This window comes from Hemiscyllium ocellatum, chromosome 6 (genome assembly GCF_020745735.1).
Source record: "Hemiscyllium ocellatum isolate sHemOce1 chromosome 6, sHemOce1.pat.X.cur, whole genome shotgun sequence".
NCBI lineage: Eukaryota > Metazoa > Chordata > Chondrichthyes > Orectolobiformes > Hemiscylliidae > Hemiscyllium > Hemiscyllium ocellatum.
This window is the reverse complement of record NC_083406.1, coordinates 78,618,941-78,639,739: the sequence shown is the minus strand read 5'-3', so window position 1 is coordinate 78,639,739 and position 20,799 is coordinate 78,618,941. Positions and strand designations below refer to the sequence as shown.

General features: G+C 37.9%; 2 protein-coding genes across 2 annotated transcripts in view; one reads left to right on the top strand and one right to left on the bottom strand.

Annotated features, from left to right (window-relative positions):
* npat (nuclear protein, ataxia-telangiectasia locus) overlaps positions 1 to 13,684 on the top strand; it is a 44,305-nt gene extending 30,621 nt beyond the window's left edge. Inside the window, exons 17-18 of the mRNA XM_060826057.1 lie at positions 5,409 to 6,534; positions 13,332 to 13,684. Coding sequence (XP_060682040.1) covers positions 5,409 to 6,534; positions 13,332 to 13,418 — 1,213 coding nt within the window. The 3' untranslated portion in view covers positions 13,419 to 13,684. The remainder of the gene's footprint in view (positions 1 to 5,408; positions 6,535 to 13,331) is intronic.
* Positions 13,685 to 13,909: 225 nt separating this feature from the next.
* The window catches only part of acat1 (acetyl-CoA acetyltransferase 1), a 33,634-nt gene continuing 26,744 nt past the window's right edge, over positions 13,910 to 20,799 (bottom strand). Inside the window, exons 10-12 of the mRNA XM_060826056.1 lie at positions 19,345 to 19,409; positions 15,044 to 15,201; positions 13,910 to 14,407 (exon numbers count right to left, since the gene is read on the bottom strand). Coding sequence (XP_060682039.1) covers positions 14,287 to 14,407; positions 15,044 to 15,201; positions 19,345 to 19,409 — 344 coding nt within the window. The 3' untranslated portion in view covers positions 13,910 to 14,286. The remainder of the gene's footprint in view (positions 14,408 to 15,043; positions 15,202 to 19,344; positions 19,410 to 20,799) is intronic.

The window sequence follows — 20,799 nt, the reverse complement described above, 5'->3', positions numbered from 1 at the left end:
AACTTTCTGTGTTGTTTGGGAGTAATGATTGGGCAGGTGACTTGCACAATTCAAATATTTTCTTCACTGAAACTTCAGATATCTGTGGTAAAGGACCTAATCAAATTCTGGCATAATTTTATCTTGTGCCTTGGCTGCGATTCGGTGATGTTGTGAGTTATATTGTTTGAGACAAAGAAGAGGAAGAGTGTTTTTCTCTTGGTGTTTGCATGCTATATTTCTTAGGACTGATATATCATAAACATACAAGCATGGAAAATATAGAATACAGAAGGGGAGAGTATTTGGTCAACTGTTTCTGTGCCAACTTCAAAATAGGCACCAGCTTAGTCCAACTTTGTAGTTCTTGGTCCTTTGCCCTGTAGTTCCTAAAGTGTATTGTGGACTAGGCCAGACCACTCAAAACATTCTTTAGCAGGCAAGCCAGACCATAACTTTGCAATTGATTTTGGTCAGTGTACAGTGAAAATTACCCAGAGTAAGCTAGCTAGGTTGACTACCAGGTTTTAAAACAGACAAAAAATTATTCACAAAATTACACAATGAAACACAAAGAACAGAATGAAGAACCCCTACAAAACTCAGCCTATCCAAACTAGACTTAATTATGCTGTTCTGAATATACACAACAGCCCCAATAAGCCCCTTTAAATAAAAAACAGTAAAAATGGAACAAATGCTTACAGGTTGAAGTTAGAAGGGCAGAAGGAGAGAGACAGAGAGTTTTGCAACCTGTTTCCACACAGCTCACTGTTGAACACCTAACTAGTTCTGGGCTGAACTGCTCAGCTAGAGAGCTGACCATTCCCCTTTCATTTTACAGGTCACTTCTAAAACATGACCACTTTGACCTGAAGTCTCATCTGTTTACTTATAAACAAAAGTCCCCTCAAAATCATTTTTCATCTCTGGACCAAACAAGCCACCTTGGAGTCGAGAGGGTTTTATGACCCCTTTGAAAAAAATCGACACGGTATCCTTGAGAAAACAAATAGCTTTGAGAAAAAGGCCAGCTTTGTGACAAGTGTGAATTCAGATTTATTTTCAACATCACAAAAGTTTTGTCTACTGTCTTTTCAGGCAGTGTACCAAAGACCCTCCCTATACTTGGCTGACAAAGGTTCCCTTTAATACTACCTCTAATCCTTCTGCCAATTATTCTGAATGTATATCTGTTGATTATTGATCTCGTTGGTATGGAATATGGATCCCTCCTGTTGAATCTATCTTGGTCCTTCAAATTTTGTGCACCTCAAATAAATCTCCTCTGTGTCCTTTGAAAGAAAACCACACAACCCATGGAAATGTTCCTCCTAGCTAAAATTCTCAAATCCTGGTACATCTGTTTAAATCGTATTTGTAGCCTCTCTGTGATCTATAAAATATTTCTTTCTATAATGTGACCAGAACTGTACACAGTACTCTAGCTGCCCTGTTTACCTTGTTCGTCACCATATCTATCTGTACTGCTGTCTTTGGGAATCTTGGATATGCTTCCCACAGATCTTATTCCTCTGATCTTCTCCGTATCTCCCCAAATGCAGAGCCATACTTCTCTCGATTAAATTCAATTTTGGCTTTTTGTTATACACCTGGCTGGTTTGCTGATGTACTCCTGCAGTATACAGTTTTGTTTTGTTTCCCACCCAGTGACCAAGACTCTTTTTTTTATTACCTGCAAGCTTGTTAATCTTGTCCCTTAGATTTAAGTCTACAGTTCACTAACACATCCCAAAAATGCAAAGCTTCTAATACCAAGTTGATCTTTGTTTCCTACCACTGAGCCAATTTTTTTATGCAACTTGCCCTTGGATTTCTAACTAGTGTGCCATATGATACTGTACTAAAATCCATGTAGACTACATTTTAAATGTGCTAGTCTCATCAATCCTCCTTGTTAACCTCTTCAGTCAAGTTAGTCCGGCAGAAACCTTTAAAATCGATGCTGAATGAATCCATGTTTATTTAAATTGCAATTTGTACGCTGTACACTGATTTTCTCCCAATAATTTGTGCACTATTGTTTTGTTTAAAACAAAGTTAGTCTAAGCTGCTGCTGTTTACTCCCTTGTTCTTCATATCTGCTCGACTACATTTCATTTGGATTTATTTTAGGAGATGTTAAACCCTGAAATATTTCCCCCTCATTGTTTATACCATTCAAATGTTATAATCCTCGATGTTAATATTTAACTTTCCTGTGGTAAATAGAAAGTATACATTATGAAACTTTTTTTTTGTGTATAAGTCAACTTCATTCTCTAGTTGACTGTACGGTCTTCGTTGGTAATCTTGCTGCTCTTGGTTAATCCAAAAAAATTTATAAACAGTTTTTAATTGTTAATATCGTTATGTGGACTCCCTGCTTTTAGGAGATGCCTTGTAATTTCACTATTGAACTTTCTTATTGTACACTCACCTGGATTTTCTTGTTTCATGCACAAGAGCACATGTCCCTCAGTACTGTACATTTTGGGTGTCTCTCCATTTGAATAATTGTTTTTTGATTCTTCCTAGCAAAATTGTAATCTGTCACTTTGCTACATTAAACTACATCTACCAAGTGTTTGCCCCTAACTGAACAGATCTGTATCCTCTTGCAGCTTCCTTATGTCCTCACTACATTGTGCCCTCATTCAACCAAGAGGAATTTTTTAAAAATCAAAAAGAAATGAGAGTAGAGATAGAGGGTAGTAAAGAGGCAATCAAACAGTGACAGAAGAGTGCAGCAGAAATTGGAATTGGCGGGGGCAATAAAGATAAAGCAAAGCTCACATCTTTTTTTCATAACGGATGTAGACTTGTAACAAGGATAAATTAGTTGCCAGCACAAATAGAAATAAATGATATTTTTTCTATTTTTCTACAATCAGCAAATCTGGATGTTGTTATTAATGATTGAGGCTATAGATCTGATACTTCCAACCTGAAAAAGACCCATTAATCCCAACTTTGTCCTGTGTTAACCAATTCTCAATCCATGCTAATACACTAGCCCCAGTATGGTGAGCTCCTATCTTGTGTAAAACCTTTTATGTGGCACCTTATTGAAGGTCTTCTGAAAATCTGAATACACTACATACACCAGTTCTGTTTTATAAGTACTGCTTGTAATATCCTCAAAATACTCTGCCAGTTTGGTCAAACATGATTTCCCTTTCACAAAACCATGTTGACTTTGTTTTATAACATTAAGCTTTTCTGAATGTCCTACTGTTTCTTCCTTAATGAGCTCTGGCATTTTCCCAATGATACAGTTTCTGCTTTTGGTTTTTCTCCTTTCGTGAATAGGGATGTCAAATTGGTGGAACCCTCCTAGAATCCAATGAGTGCTGAAATATTTCAACCAAAGCCTTCAGTACCTCTGTAGTCTCTTCTATTAAAACTTTTGAATGCAGGCCATCAGGTCCTGGCGACCTGTCTGCCTTTAGTCCCATTAGTTTGTGAAATATTTTCTTGCTTATGTTAGAAATTATGACAGGATCTTTTCTCCTAACAGCAATTTGCTTAACTGTTATTTTTGGAATAATTACTGTGTCCTCCAATGTGAAGACTGGTGCAAAGAATTTGGTTAAAATTCTGTACCATTTCTGTCATCATTTAGTTTTCTAGTTTTTGATCACCCTGCAACCACATCTCCATAATAACTATCAAGCCATTTTCATTTATTTCTATTTGTGCTGGCAATTAATTTATTCTTGTTACAAATCTACATCCCTTATGAAAAAAGATGTGAGCTTTGCTTCATCTTTATTGCCCCCGCCAATTCTAACTCCTGCTGCACTCTTCTGTCACTGTTTGATTGCCTCTTCACTACCCTCTATCTCTACTCTCATTTCCTTTTGATTTTTAAAAAATTCCTCTTGGTTGAAACCTATTACACTAATCAGTTTAAAGCCTATGTACAACCTTGTTGTATGCTTCTCCAGGACACTGGTCACATCATGGTTCAAACGAAGCCCATCCCAATGGAACAACTTTCTTTCCCAAAACTGATGCCTCATGAATCAGAACCTGTTGCTCCCATAAATCTTTGAACCATACGATTTCCTCTAATCTTATTTACTCTATGCCAGTTTTCATGTATAGTAAGCCAGAGGTTGTCGTCATTGTGGTTCAGAATTTCTGTCCAAGTCCCACCTATTGTTGGTACCTACATGGGCCAAGACAACTCGATCCTTTCCTTTCCTTCCCACTCAAAAGTTCCCTTCCAGCCCAGAAGAGAGTTCCTGAACTTTGGTACCAAGTAGATAACACAGCCTTTGGGACTCTGTCTTTGCAAAGTGCAGTATCTATTCCCTGAAGTACATGAGAAATATAATAAAACACTTCTCTTTTGTGCTCCCACTTGAATGATCACAGTGCTCATTTTTATTGCAGTCTGTGCTTTTGTCCATATCGGAACTAAGACTCTGGTACCTACTAAACAGGGATCGCTGACACTCCTGCAAGGCTAAATTTGGGATCTTTGTACCATCCCACCTACACTCTCACCTTTTAGTACCTGACAACTGACCAGATTTGATGTAAATATTCTAAGGAGTTTAACTGTGTCTTGAAACAGCATCAAGAAACCTCTCCCTGATGTGTTCTGATTCTTGCAGTTCAGATAACCGCTCGTCAACTCTGAGTTGAAGTTCCTCACAGCTAACACTTGCTGCCAGTGTCACTGGGATTCATCAGCACCCAGCTGCAAAACATCACCTGTCTGTCTCAATTCTGTTTAATGAATGAGTTTTGATATAGGGAGGCAGTGATATTATTGCGAGAATATTAATCCAGAAACCCAAGTTACATCTGATAACATGATCTGAATCCTGACTTGGCAGGTGGCGCATTTTGAATTCAGTGAAAATGTAGAATTCAAAGTCTAATAATAGTGACACCATTGCGAATTGTCAGAAATGTCCTTCAGGTTTGCTAAACCACCTTCGGGAAGGAAATCTGCCACCATCAGCCGATCTGGCCTACGTGCAACTCCAAATCCACAGCAATGTCTTTGACTCGTAACTGCTCTCTGGGCAAACAAGGCATGGGCAATAAATGCTGCCGTAGCCAGTGACACCCTTATCCAGTGAATGAATAATAGTACAGTTATGAGAACTGAACTCCTACTGTATAAATGCTGCACTTACTGTAAATGTTAACCAACCCCATGTGGCAGCATACCTTTTTCTTCTAGTTTCTGTTCACACTTTACCCTCTGAGCTGCTCAATCACTTAATTGACGTGAAGGAAATTGACTCTCCTTTTAATTTTAGCAAAGCTATTCTCTCATAATCTGGGAAGGTGCCTGGTGGAAATAGTGTTTCTTTGTGTGAAATAGAGTAAATTATTTCTATCTTCTGTGATTTTTTTTTCTTTGATAAAAGCTGCAACCTAAGTACAAAATCTGAATTATTTTCTAGAGCTGAAAATTCAGAACCAACTGTTCCTGGCGACCAAATGGGAAAATCGAGAGAGTCCACAGTGGAGATACCTAATGCATCAAGCTCAAAACTGAGATCACAGAGCCACAGACGAGTGTTGTGCTTTGATAATGCAACAACCACCCAATCAGACCATTCCCACGTGGAGTACAAGACTAGTCAGGCAAAAAAGGAATATCGTACCGATAATACAAATCAATCTGATGCACCTTTTACTTCCCAGAACAAGGAGCGATCTGAAAGGACAGATCTAAGGGTTAGTAAAGGGAGGGAAATACAGGGGAAATCCGAGAAGACTAAAAGTTCATCTTCTGGCCAACCTTATGAGTCATTCCACAAAACAACAGCGAATAAAGAAAATGAGGCAAGTAGGGATCAGGTTCGACAGAGAAGTAGAGAAACTTCAGATCTTCCAAATGTACAGATGCAAAAAAGAGTCTCTCAAAGTGAAAGACCCAATTCTCAAACTATAGTTGCAGACAAAGATGGCAGTAATAGAATTCCTGAATCCCAGCAAGAGTGCAAAAAAGTCACCACTGCTCTTACAGTCTCTCAAGACACTGCTTGTAAAAGGAATTTAGATAAAAGCGATAGTTTTAGTCTGACCAGCACGCTGACTAAACAAGCAGCTGAGATGCTCCAAGACATGCAGAGGCAAAGTCCTGCCCCGAAACAAACCAGTAATGCTGACTTAACCATGCCTAGGACACCAGGCTGTAATGCAAATGAAGGACCAGATGATTGCTTAGACTTTCAAAGGACTCCACGCAACAAAGGTCTTGGAGATGAGAAGGCATCACCAAGAGTAATGGTACCCCCTACAACACCAGATATACCAGCATGCAGCCCAGCAAGTGAAACAGGAAGTGAAAACAGTGTTAGTATGGCTGCACATACTCTAATGATTCTGTCCAGGGCTGCAATTGCAAAGACTTCTGGTGCCACCCCTCTGAAAGATAACACACGCCAAGTCACATCTCCACTTGGCCAGAAAAAGCGAAAGCTGGAAGAACGGGAGGAGGAATGTAGACATCACTCTTTGTCCAGCAAGACAGATCTTCAAAATTCCAGCTCACCTGGAAAGAAAAAACGATCAAAATCACATGTAAGTAGTTTATTCTTAAAATTTTGATGTGGAGACCTGATGGTAGATGTTTGGCAATCTGCAGCTAGTCTGCTCAATAACAAGAACTATTTCCACTGGCAAATGTATAAATAATGATATTAAAAATAGTAGAACAGGTTTCATTTGGTGAACTACAATGAAAGACACTGAGACTCCAATACCTACACCATGGACTGGTAGATGTTGCTTATATTTATGATTTTGAACAAGATGACTTTTGGATGCAAAAAACTACAGAACAGCCCAGGTAAAACTGGCATGTGGACTGGATATGAAGTGCAATGCAGATAAACTGATTTGATTTGATTTATTATTGTCTCACGCACCTAGGTAGAGAAGTTTTGTTGTATGCAGTATACCATACCATACAAAGTGCATTAGGGTAATAGAACAGAGCAAAGAAAACAACATTATGGCTGCAGAGAAGGTGCATAAAGAGCGAGATCAACATTAAACTTAAAATGTGAGGGGTCAATTTGAGGAGTCTATTAAACAGTAGGGAAGAAGCTGTTCTTAAATCTGTTCGTACATGTTTAAGCTTTCGTATCTTGTGCCCGATGTAAAAAGTTGAAAGAGATTGTAACTGAAGTGGGAGGGATCTTTGATTATGCTGGCTGCCTTTCCGAAGGTATAGATGGAGTCAGTGAATGGAAGGTCGACTTGTGTGATGGACTAGGCTGTATTCACAACTCTGTAGTTTCTGACAGTCATGGGCAGCAATTACCTTACCACATTAATGCATCCGGATAGAATGCTTTCTATGGTGCATCCGTAAAAATGATGTGTGTTCATGGATGTGCTAAATTTCCTTAGCCTCCTGATGAAATAGGGGTGTTATGCTTTCTTGACTGTTGCATCAAGGTGTGTGGACCAGGGCAGATTGTTGGTAATCATCACTCGTAGGAACTTGACGCACTGAACCATCTCCACCTCACACCATTGATGTAGATAGGGTCTCTTCACCTTGCTTCCTGAAGTCAGTGACCAGCTGTTTCGTTTTACTGACGTTGAGCGAGAGATTGTTATCCTTACACCATCTCTTCCCTGTATTCTGTCTCCTCACTGAGATGCAGCTTACAATGGTGGTGCTGTAGATGGAGTTAGGACGGATTTTGGCCGGTCATGAGTGTATAGCCTTGTGGATGCTGGTATTAGCATGTAGATTGGATATGAAGTTTAACATGTTTAAAACGTTTTTTGCAATAATATGATGGGCATACTTGCTCAAAGGTATCAATCTAGCTGGAAGAATTTATTCAGGTATACAAAATTGAGGGGCGTGAATGGGGAAAAGGAATTCCCCCTAGAGGAATCAATAACCAGGAGGCGAGGAAGAGGAAGCTTAAAAAGCATTTAAGGACAAGTTCTCTTCTCTTCTCTCTCTCTCTCCTCCCCCCCCCCCCCCACCCAAACCAAGGGAGGGTGGATATCAGAAACTCACTGCCTAAAATGTTGGTAGAGGTAGGAGCTCTCAAAACATTAAGAACTCTTTAAGATGAGCACTTGAAATGTAGTAGCATACGAGGCCCAGTGTTGGAAAATGGGATTAGAATATGTATGTGGATTGATGAGCCAAAGGGTCTTTTTCAGCGCTATTGTAAAAAGGCTGGGTGATGTGCTTGATTATTTTCTTTGCAGAGTTGCATTATAAACTAAAGTAATATCTGAATGTTGTGCTAAATTATTCCAATTTATTATTATTTCCACAACACTTGATTAACTTGCAGACTTTGGAAAGTAGAATGGTTCCAAGAATACGAACCAAGGATATAGGCCGTTCAGCTAGCTCCTTTTACTGAATGAATCATGCTGATGTGATAATCCTCAGCTCCATTTGCCTGTCTTTTCCCTATGTTTGGTTCCCTTACTGATTTAAAAATCTGTCAGCCTTGAATCTACTTAATGAGGCAGCCTTAACAGCCTACTGAGATAAAGAACTCCACAGACTCACTACCCTTTGAGAGATAAATTCCTCCTTCTCTGTCTTAAGGGGACAACCCTTTATTCTGAAGTTGTGCTCTGGTCCTAGACTCTACAAGAGAAAACCATCTTTCTACATGTCCAGTCTCTTAAGAATCTTGCCTGCATCAATAAGGGTGCCTCTCTTCTAAATGGCAATGACTATAGGCTCCAACCTACTCAACCTCTTCTCATAAGACAGTCCCTCCATACCTATTATCAACCTAGTGAAATATCTCTGGATTGCCTTAAGAGGCCCAAAACTCTCTGCACTGTTCTAGCTGCAGTCTGACTCGTGGTCTGTATAGATTTAGATAAACATCCCTACTTCAAAGGGAATGGAGAATAAAAGGCCAACATTCCATTTTCCTATTACAGGTACACAATTCTTTATCCGAAACGCTTGGGACCAGCTGGTTTTCGGATTTTGGAATTGTTCGAATTTCGGAATAAGTGACAGTTTGACGGTGAAATTTTTAAAAAATCTTACCAAACAGCAGACTCATTAAGTACTACGTACCCTGAGACAGAATTGAGGTCTGCCAGTGCTGGAACCTGCCCACCCACATTGCATCTGAGCGATATGCATCTAGTGGGTGTTGGGTTAACTGCTGACCTTGTTAATGAAAACAAAACTTCATGAAAACCCTTTGGATTTTGGACAAAGGGTTATCAACTGTACCTTAGATGCTAGCTTTATGTAATCCATGGACAAGGATTCCCAAATCCCTCTGTTCTATGCATTTTGCCAGGCTTTCACCATTTAAACATTCCCCATTTTTGCCAAAATGCAGAACATCACATCCCATACTATATTCCATTTCCCAAATTTTTGCTCACCTGCTTAATCTGTCTGTATGCTGCTGTAGACACTTTGTCATCCTTAGCACTTGGCTTCCAGCCTATTTTTTGTCATCTGCAATCTCATCTATATATAGTCCATCACTTTTCTTATCCAAAGCATTAATGTATTTTGTAAATATTTGTCACCCCAACACCGGTCTCTGACACTCCATCCTGAAAATGCCCCACTTACCCCAATTTTGTCTTCTGTTAGTTTACCAATCCTCCATATATGCCAATATACCTTCAACACCATTAGGCCTTCTGGAAACCCAAATATCTCACCTCCACTGCTTCCCCTTTGTTTACCCTACTTGTTACTTAACTCTAAATTTTTCAGGCGTTGTGTCCTTGATTAAGCAATGCTGACTGTATTTGACCGTATGTATTTTGAAATGCTCTGTTACCTCCTTTTAAATTTTTCTCAAAGGTAATTGGCATATAGTTACAGTTTTTGTTTCTTCTAAAATGGATGAAATTTTTTTTGAGGGTTAAGTCTTTGGAATTCCCTTTCTCAGAAGGCGGTCGATGCATACCTTTGAATATTTTTAAGATGGAGTTAGATTCTTGATTACCACAGACATGAAAGATTTTTAGGAGTATGCAGGAATGTAGAGTTGTGTTAAAAATCAGATCAGCCATAATTTTTTGAGTGGTGGAGTAGGTTCTGAAAACCAAGTGGCTTATTCTTGTTCCTTGTTTGTATGTTCATTTGGAGTTTAACAATCCTTTTGGGCTTTTCTGAGAATCTAAGGAATCTTGGAATATTACTAGCAGTGCGTCCACTATCTCTGGAGTTACATTCTTTAATATTAAAGAATGTATCTCATCATGTCCATGAGGCTTATCATCTTTAGTTCCATTAGTTTCCCTGGAACTTGCTTACTTAGTGATAAGTCGATTTACTCATCTCCATTTGCCCCTTGATTATTTAATAATTTTGGAATGCTGTTTAGTGTCTTTACAGTGAAGACTGATGCAAAGTATTTATTCTTGGCCAATTCTTGGTTTCCAATATTATTTTTCAGCTTTTTTTCTAAGGGGCTATGTTCACTTTGGCTCTCTTACTTTTTATATGTTTAAAGAAGCTCTTGCTGTGTCTGTATTGATATTACTTGCAAGTTTACCCTCAGTTACTTCCTTCCCTTTTTTTGCATGTTTTATTTAACTTTTCCATTCCTCTGGTTTACTGGTAATCTTTGCCACTTTGTTTCTTTCAGTTTGATGATCTTAATGCTTTTGGTTGTTTGATTGTTTATCCCCTTCCCAGAATCCTCCTTCCTTACTAGTTATCTTTGGTGTGAGGTATAAACTGTTCCCTTAAATATTTGCCTTTGTCCTTCAAGGTGTCTGCTGAAACTCCTTTCCCAGTCCACTACAGCTAGCTCTGCCTTCACTCTTTTATGATTACCCTTAAATTTATCAAAATTGATTGTGACCCAGGTTCCTCTCCCTCAAATTGCTAAATTATACCTTGATATGGTCACTGTTTCCTTTAGGTATCTTTGCCACTGACATCATTATAACAAGTGATGTACAAATGAAGGAAGGGTGATGCAAGAAAAAAAACTTTCTCCCAGCATGTAGTTCTGCTTTGAATGCACTGTCTAGAAATATGGTGGAGGCAAATTCAATTCAGGCATTCAGGAGGGCCTTGGATGAGTATTTAGAAATGGTGTGCAGAAATATGGAAAATGAGATTGGTAATACAACTGGTGCAGGAATGATGGGCCAAATGTGCCCTAATTATTGTGGAACCTGCTTCATTAAACATCAGGTTCAAATGATGTAATAATTGTTGAGTCAAGGTTTGTCAGATTGTTCTTAGGAAAAATAGTATAAGCCAAGAAGTTATTGAAGAGGTGTTTAAAAATCAAGTTTCAATAAAGCCAGAGGTTCATCCCTGCACTCGAAAGATACAAACAAAAATCACTGAAATCATGAAACATTTGTTGATTACTTTGGGGTTAAATCGAAGTGCTATTAATTGATTGGGATGTATGTGTTTAAGCAGTTCCATAAGTCAAAACACTAATAGGTGGTTACCTACATGTTGTGGTTTTAATTAGATCATTCTTTTGAGATGATCAATATTCACCAGTAAAAGAAAAAACAATGAGACGTATATTTAATTTGATATGCAAGAGAGATGAGGAAAACCCTTTTCACAGTTAGTTGCCAGAGTATGAATGCACTGGCTTGAAATGTGGTGCATGCAGTTTTAATTAAGGCATTCAAGATTTCTTTTTGGATATTAATTGTGTGGAAGAATATGGGGAAAGGGTAGGAGATTGGCACTATAACAGTTAAGATTATGACTACCTAAACTTGAAGATTAGAAATACAGGCCTAGACTGTCCAGCAAGGCTTCATTGTAACTGCAATAATAATGGAACTCTGCAAATGTTTGCCCAGAAAATTTTAGGTTTTACATCTTGGACAAATTTCCAAAGTTTGTTTGCACTGTCCCCTGTCTGAAGTGTCTCTATGTAGATCTATCCATTTGTGGAATATTTGGACAAGTGTTCCCTATGTTTATACCGCTTCTGAATGTTCTGTAACTTGTTTGAGTCCTAACATTAATATTTTGTATTCTTTACAGCATCAGAATCTACATTTAAAAAAACTTGCATAAGAGTTCAAGCTTTAAATTAAATTTCAAAAGAAGAGTGGTTTAAAAAAAGTATTTTTTTGTGCTTTCCTTGTTGCATTACTAATTTGTCCTCAATATTATACTAATAGAATTTTCAGTGCAAGTTCACTTCCCAGCCAGTGGATGCTTTAAGACATTCACTTTAAAAAGTAACTATTTCAAAGGCCATTATGTTTCATATCAGTATTGGGAATAATCTGTTTAGGTAGAGAATGTTTTGTAACTATTTTGTTTAGAGTCTGGGCTAACTTATCCATAATTCCTCCATTTACTGGTAAAAATGTGACAGTACAGCATTACAGTGAACCAGATCTTTTTAATTTGAGATTTGTTGGGCGGCACAGTAACACCGTGGTTAGCACTGCTGCCTCCCAACACCAGAGACCCGGATTCAATTCCCACCTCAGACAATTGTCTGTGTGGAGTTTGCACTCCCGGGCGGCACAGTGGTTAGCACTGCTCCCTTACAGCACCAGAGACACAGGTTCAATTTCTGTCTGTCTGTGTGGAGTTTGCACACTTTCCCTGTGTTTGCGTGGGTTTCCTCCCACAGTCCAAAAATGTGCAAGTTAGGTGAATTGGCCATGCTAAATTGCCCGTAGTGTTAGGTGAAAAGGTAAATGTAGGGGAAATGAGTCTGGGTGAGTTGTGCTTCGGTGGGTCGGTGTGGAACTTGTTGGGCCAAAGGGCCTGTTTCCACACTAAGTAATCTAATCTTTCATTAGAGTGGTTAAAAACTCTAGTACGTTGTAGATTTGCTTAAGACGAGCCAGATGTTGAACCCAAGCCAAGGGAACACCCAGTGTGAAACACACACCTCCCCCCACCAGTCTGTACTTTCTAGTAAAACTTCTGTCTTAGGAATGAGGATGTGGGTACAAACTAAAGTTGTGAAATGCATCATTATTATCTTGAAGTTAGGGATGATCATCGAGGAAGAGTTAATTACCTTTTTTTAGGTACGTAGAGACTGGGAGAAATTGAGTGCATGATGGAACTGCAGAAAATATACAGTTACTAAGCTGACAAAATTAATGGGAAATATGTAGAAGGCAAAATATTAAGTGACAAATTTGAGATGCTGAAACAATCTTTTGAAGTAAGTGATTGTGAGCCAGAGGATGGCTTTATTGATTATTAAAGACATTTTTATTTCACCTATCTTCTACTCAGTTAACAAGAACTTCACACAGAAATAGTCAATGAATTAAGTTATACCTAACATCAAATGATCAATTTCCTAAACTATAGGGCATATTGCAGATGTTCTTAATTTCTTTAAGTACTATTCTAACTTCAAAATGAATTTTTTATCTTGCAGAAACACAAACGAAAGAAACACCTTGACTCTTTTCCTGTTGAAATGGATGTAGATAAATTTTTAAGTTCACTGCAATATGATGAATGATTATGCAGAATTCACTGACTTCAATTTTGTGAACCAAATTGTTCTTGCATTCTGCTGTCAGTTCATTTTATACAATAACTAATTCCTGGTATTAACAATTCTAAATAAACAGCACTTACTGTTGAAATTTACTGAGCAAACTCATCTTTAAATGGCACAATTGAAAGCAAATCTTGTAGAAAGTGAGTGACTAGATTATGATTGAAAATGCTTTTGAAACTGTATATTGTTACAATTAATACTGTCAGTTAATTTGTAAATACTGTAAAATTTCAACCTGTGCTTTAATAAATGTGTTCAAGGGAACACCATTATTGAGCTGTCTCAATTTATTTCACAGAAGAATATAGCCTTTTAAAGTTTGTTAGAAATCACTATTGGAGAAAATTCCTTCCAGTTTTGTTCTTTAAGTGATGAGAAATCTTAAGTAATTCAAAGGTTTTTTGCAAATTTTATTTTATTTTGAAATAAACATTGATTCCACAATAAATGACAACCATTATTGATATGCCAGTTGTAACAATTACGCCTTCTGCTTTTCTTAATGAGCATGTATTTAACTAATACAAATCCATTGAAAAATTCACTTTTCATACAAAGCTGACAGTTTAAAAAACATTAATCTTGTATGCTTTGGTTAGAAGGGCAATGACTTCATGTTTGGACAGTTCATCTTAAAATATTTGCACTTATCAGAATACAGTTGAAGTACAATAAAAGTTGTAAGGCATATTTCATTCATTACCAATTCGAAGGACCGCAGATGTCATGTTTCCAACTGATTAAATGAAGCTTTGTTACATACATCATTATTCAGTGAATGTTTAGCAGCTTAATCCTTGATTACCTTTCCAATTCAATGACTATTTTACAAGCGCTGAATTAGTATTGAAGAAGCACCACCACCTCCATTACAGATTCCAGCCACACCGTATTCTCCAGGCTTTAGATTATAAGCCATATGTCCAACAATTCTTGTTCCAGACATTCTAAAATTTAAAAAAAATGTTCCACATTTTCCAAAAATGTTTTCATTATTCATGAACTTCAAACAGAAAGAAAAGATGGAATATTTGTCAAAGGACAAATTCAAAAGCAATGCACCTCAAGCAAGCTTAGAGAAGTTTTCCTCCTTGATGCTGATTAGCTTTCTACAACAAACATGACTGGACCAACATAAGTGAAGATTATGGAATCAAAGACATTTCCCAAACAGACAACCAATTAATGTTCCCTTCAGAAATAACTGGGTTCATTTACAGAGTTGTGTTTTGCAGGTGAGATTTTTTTTTTAAAAATCAAACTTTAATGCCCCTGCAGGAGGGAGTGGGAAATCATCTGGGACTTCTGTTCTGCCTTGATATGTAGTAATGCTCAAAATGCATTTTTACGTGCACTAAAGGATTCATTTGTACCCCACAAACTCTTCAAAACAATGTGACTTAACAAGTTGCATTATGTATAAGTTGTTGTTTCTGGAATACTTCCTGGTCTGAATAAATTCATCATCTATATTTTTGGAACAAGTACTAGAAACAGCTCTGAAGCAGAAGATTTGGTAACTGAAAACCCAACAATTCTCCAGTTTTAAAAAAAAAACACCCAGGTTTGAGATTTCTACTTACCCAATGGGATGACCAAGAGATACTGCTCCACCATTGATGTTAACTTTTTGAGGTTCAACCTCCAACATTTTAATGTTAGCCAGAACAACAACACTAAATGCTTCATTAATCTCCCACATTGCAATATCTTCCTTTTTTATGCCAGTTGTTTTAAGGAGCTGGTTTAAGACAAATACAGAAAACATGTAAGTGCACATAAATTCCGTTTAAAATTTTCAACCATGTAAAGTTAGTTTCACAGTGCTTATTAAATTGAAAAGGAAGATGAAGACTAGGAATTTCATATTGAACCAAATAAATAACAATAGAGCACTTAAGGAATGTAGCAGGGCTGAAGGTTTCTGAAGATTTTTTTTAAAAAGTTAGCATTTCAAACCCAGTGATGATTCTTCAGCACTAGAACAGTGAAGCAATTCCGATGACATATCGGACTCAAAAAATGAAGTGTTCCTCTCCCACCAATGCTGCTAGATTTGCTCAGCGTCTTTGTTTCAATAGATTTAATGTCTTACAAATAGAGGACAGAACAAATGTTACTGACCGGAGTCGCTTAAATATGTCTTTTTTGAGAGAAAGGTAAAAAGTTTAAATCAATGCTAAGAAAGGAACAATTTTTATTTTTAAGGTATTTATTATTCATTCTTTAGTCATACCCTAAGACAGTAAACCTTGAATTGATAGTCAAGTGGTTAATTTCCCTAATAACTTTAGATTTAATAGGAAGATATCATAAATACAGGCTTTACTTGTGGTTTGAATGCCCATTTCTCCCTGCTCCTCATTGAAAATTGTCCAGAATATGCATGTATCATAAGTGAAGTTGCCATTATGTCAGGGATCCACAAAGCTACAAGTATAGATAATTCAGCCCTTTGAACCTGCTGACATTTGATACAATCGTATTTGATACAATCGTAGGTGATCTAATCTTAGCTTCAACTGCACTTTCCTACCTGCTCTCCATAATCCTTCAATCCATTACTAAATAAAAATCTGTTTATCTCCTCAAATTTACTCAATGTCCCAGCATCCAATGCACTCTGGGATAGTGAATTCCAAAATCACAATCCTTTGAGAGAAGAAACTTCTCATCTGTTTTAAATGTGCTACCCCTTATTCTAAAACCCGACTTGGAGGTGGCGGAAATGACGGCGGATGATACGCTGTATACGGAGGTTGGTGGGGTGGTAGGTGAGAACCAGTGGGGTTCTGTCCTGGTGGCGGTTGGAGGGGCGGGGCTCAAGGGCGGAGGAGCGGGAAGTGGAGGAGATGTGGTGGAGGGCATCGTCGATCACATCTGGGGGGAATCTGCGGTCTTTGGAGGAGGAGGCCATCTGGGCTGTACGGTATTGGAACTGGTCCTCCTGGGAGCAGATACGACAGAGACGAAGGAATTGGGAATATGGTATGTAGTTTTTACAGGGGGCAGGGTGGGAGGAGGTGTAGTCTAGGTAGCTGTGGGAATCAGTCGGTTTATAGTAGATGTGTGTTGATTCGGTCGCCCGAGATAGAAATGGAAAGGTCTAGGAAGGGGAGGGAGGAGTCTGAGACGGTCCAGGTGAATTTGAGGTCGGGGTGGAAGGTGTTGGTAAAGTGGATGAACTGTTCAACCTCCTCATGAAACCACGAGGCAGCGCCGATACAGTCATCGATGTAGCGGAGGAAAAGGTGGGGGGTAGTGGTAAAGTTGATGAACTACAGTTCACCTGACCCACAATGCTATTAGGGAGGTAATTTCAGGCTTTGGACCTAGTGACAGTGAAGGAACAGTGAAACTTTTTTGAACAATGCAAAATATTCAATTCAGTGGCTGAAGAGGAAAATATGTTATTGAGGGATGATTCTGAAACCAAAAATGACAAAACCAATCCAGAGTGGTGATGACATAGCCCAAGCAATCCAATATATTTGATTGAGTCTTTGCCTTGATGGGTTTTAAATCACATTAATTGTAGTTAAAGGTCTTTTTCAGTAAAGATGCAAATTACTGGAGTTTTATTTTGCGCATTTCAAAATGATATCTACCCACACCTAGATTTCACACCTTACATTCAACATATAGAAGCACAGCAAGTGAAATTTTACATTTCAATCAAACCCCTGCTCATTCTTCCAAACTCCTTAATAAAGACTCACCTGAACTGATGTTCTCTTACAGAACAGAAGTTATTCCCATTACTAGCCTAGTAAGCCTTAATTGCACTCTTTTCAAGGCAGGGAGACTACATCTGCACAAAATACTCCAAAGTGTGTTCTAATCAAGGCCCAGTGTAACTGCATCAAGACTTCTTATTTCTAAATGCAAATCTTCTTGTAACGAAAGCCAATATAACATTGGCCACCCTAATTTCTTGCTGGACCTGTCTTCTTTCACTGTCTGGTATACATGGACATCCACACATCCCAATATATCACGATTAAATGATATTCCTTTCTGATGCTTGAGATAGGGGAAAGTGAGGACTGCAGATGCTGGAGATCAGAGCTGAAAAGCATGTTGCTGGAAAAGCGCAGCAGGTCAGGCAGCATCCAAGGAACAGGAGAATCAATGTTTCGGGCATTCCTGAAGAAGGGCTTATGCCTGAACCATCGATTCTCCTGCTCCTTGGATGCTGCCTGACCTGCTGCGCTTTTCCAGCAACACATTTTTCAGCTCTGATGCTTGTGATAACCTACTAGTCATTAGTAACCACTAAGAAAAATACCAAGTGATTCACTCCCTGAATCCTATCAACCAATTCTCAATCCACGGCAATATATGACCCCCATCCCATATGTTTTAACTTTGCCCACCTACCTCTTATGAAGGATCTTATCAAAACTCTTCTGAAAATCCAAATATACCAATCCACCAGTTCTCCCTTAATTATTCTATGAGTTAAATCCTCTAAAATCTATCGGAGATTTGCTAATCATGATCTGTCCTTCATAAATCCATGGTGGCTTCTTTCAATCACGCTAATGCTTTGCAAGTGTTCCGTTTTCAAATCTTTTATAACAAACGCTAGCACTCTCCCACTACTGATGTCAGGCTAACTGGTCCATAATTCTGTTTTGACTCTCCATCCCTTTTTAAATAGTGTGGTTACATTTGCCACCATCTAATGCTCCAGAGTCCAGAGAACTTTTCGTGATGACTACCAATGCATCCAATATTTCCAAGGCAATTTCCTTTAGTACTTTGGGTTTACCAGACCCTGGTGATTGTCGGCCTTTAACTCCATTAGTTTTCCTAGCACCATTTTCTTACTCATATTGATTTCTTTCAATCCTTCATTAGGCCCTTGGTTCCTTAACATTTCTGGGTGGTTATTTGTGCTTTTTTGCGAAGACAGAACAAAATATGTATTCAATTCTTCTGCCATTTCTTTGTTTCCCATTATAATTTTGTCAGCCTCTGACATACGACCTACATTTGTCATGACTAATCTTTTTCTCTTCACATATTTACCGAAGCCTTTATGATCAGTTTCAATGTCCCTGCAATTTTATTCTCAACCTATTTTCCCTGCTGTGACAACAGTGTCACATTAAAAAGGTTATTTTGTCCTTGGGTTTTTTTTGGAAGGGAGGTTATAAAGGCAGGAGGTACCAAAGCATCTAGTTTATCAACTGAACGAGAGTGACTAGTTCTTCCAGTTCAGGTTTTTTCTAGTTTGTTTTAGCTATAGCAGTCACAAGATGCGAGAGTCCAGGACAGTTGCAAGCTTCAATAAAGAATTCCTCAGACTTCCTTCTGAAATCTATTTCCTGATGTTGTTCCCTCCTGCCTGTAAGAATCTGTGTTTGAATTTCCTTTTTTGCCAAGGGATGTGTTTACGGAACATCACTGTATTGGAACAGGTAAATAATAGTTAAGTTTTCCAATAGTTAAGTTATTCTAAATTCTGTTTCTTGTTTGTGTTTCAATTGTAGTGTTTAAATAAATTTTGTTTTGCTTAGAGCAGAGTGGTTCGACCAGCTGCATCACACCTGGAACACCCACTTCACATCTGCCCTTTAAAGTAAGAAAAAAAGTTACGAGTCTGGACTAGCTTCTTGTAATATTTTGATGGGTCTGGCCTGATCCATAACACTTCTTGATCAAAGTTTTTTTGTTGAATTTTATAACATTCAACAGTCCTTAGGCTTGTTGCTTTTTCTGGCAATTGTTGTGTCCCTTTGGATCCAATATTATTCCTAATGCTTTTTTTAAAAAACACCATAGTTAAATACAATTCAACTTATGTTTTTGAAATGCTTTCCGGATGCTTCAACAGTTAACTTACATGACACCTACAATATTGATAGTACATACCTACCTTTGGTATAGCAAAAGCAGGAGCAATTGGAAAATCAATTGGATCCACTGCAGCATCTCCAAAACCTGCACAGAAAATAAACACAAAACAAAGAAAGTACATAATGACTAATTTCAGATCAGCTTAAAGAATATTGACAATTCAATGAAACAACTTCATTTTTAAATTTAATGAGAAAAGATTACTATGATTAACAAAATTATGTTAAAACTGTTTAAAATTGATAACATTTCTTAGTTGTAAGTTCCTGGGCTAGAGTTGCAACTTTAGAAGCAACAGCCCAAGTACAAACTACACTTAAAATCACACTAGTTTTCAGAAGCAATTTGCTCAAGCTTCCACTCCAATCTATTTGGACACTGGTTCTCAGGAGATCTTTGTTTGGAATGTAATAAGACAATTTTAGAACCAAGAAGAATAGCACTATTTCCTTTCTTCATTCCTACAAATCTTCAAAAATAGAAATATCTAAGAATTTCACTTTACACAGCTTCTCTAGATACTGTCTTCTAGCAAGTGGAAATAAATTGTGCCATACTGGGTTTCCAACACATTTCCTTATATGGCAAGCTGGCATTCTTCACCATCTTCACAAAAAGAAGCTAGTCACCTTGTCAAGCAGAATCATAACATAGTTAGAGCACAGAGTGCCACCATTTGGCTTGTCATATCTGTGCTAGCCCCAAAAGAAGCAATTTACTAAGTGCCACAATCCAGCTTCCCCATTAGAGACCTGCAAATTATTTCATCACAGATTTCCCTTGATTGAACCTGGCTCCACCACAGAAAATGACACAGTAACTTCTAGATTCTAACCTGTCACTACATGAAAATATTTTCCTCATGTCACCATTGCTTCTTTTGCCAGTTAGCTAAACATATGCCTCTAATTCTTAGTCCTTCTTACAATGGAACAATTATTCCCTATCTACTCTGTCCAGAACATGAATACATTGGTATCACAACCTTTCTGCATGCTTTTCCTCATACCACATTCTTCCTAATGTGTGGCAGCCAGGACTTGGCACAATACTCCAGTTCAGGCTGAACCAATATTCTACACAAGTTTTAACCTTACTTCCTTCCTCTTGTATGCTATGACCGTACTAATGAAGCCCAGTTTGCCATATCCTTCATGAACCATTCTGTCAACCAGTACTCTACCTTCAATGATTTAAACAGAAATGGATCCAAGTTGCTGTGTCTCTGCATTCCCTTTATAATTGTACCCTTTATTTTGTATCATCTCTCCGTGTTATTACTACCAAAATTAGTCACTTAATACTTCTGTCATTAGTTCTATGCTACCACAAAATCATATTTTTAAAATTTTTATTTTCCAATTAATAAATTTCAGCAAATTCAATCTATTGTTTAAACAATGTTTTCATACAATGAATAAACATTTTCACAAAGAAAAATACATATATAGATACCTCAAATTGATCCCACTGC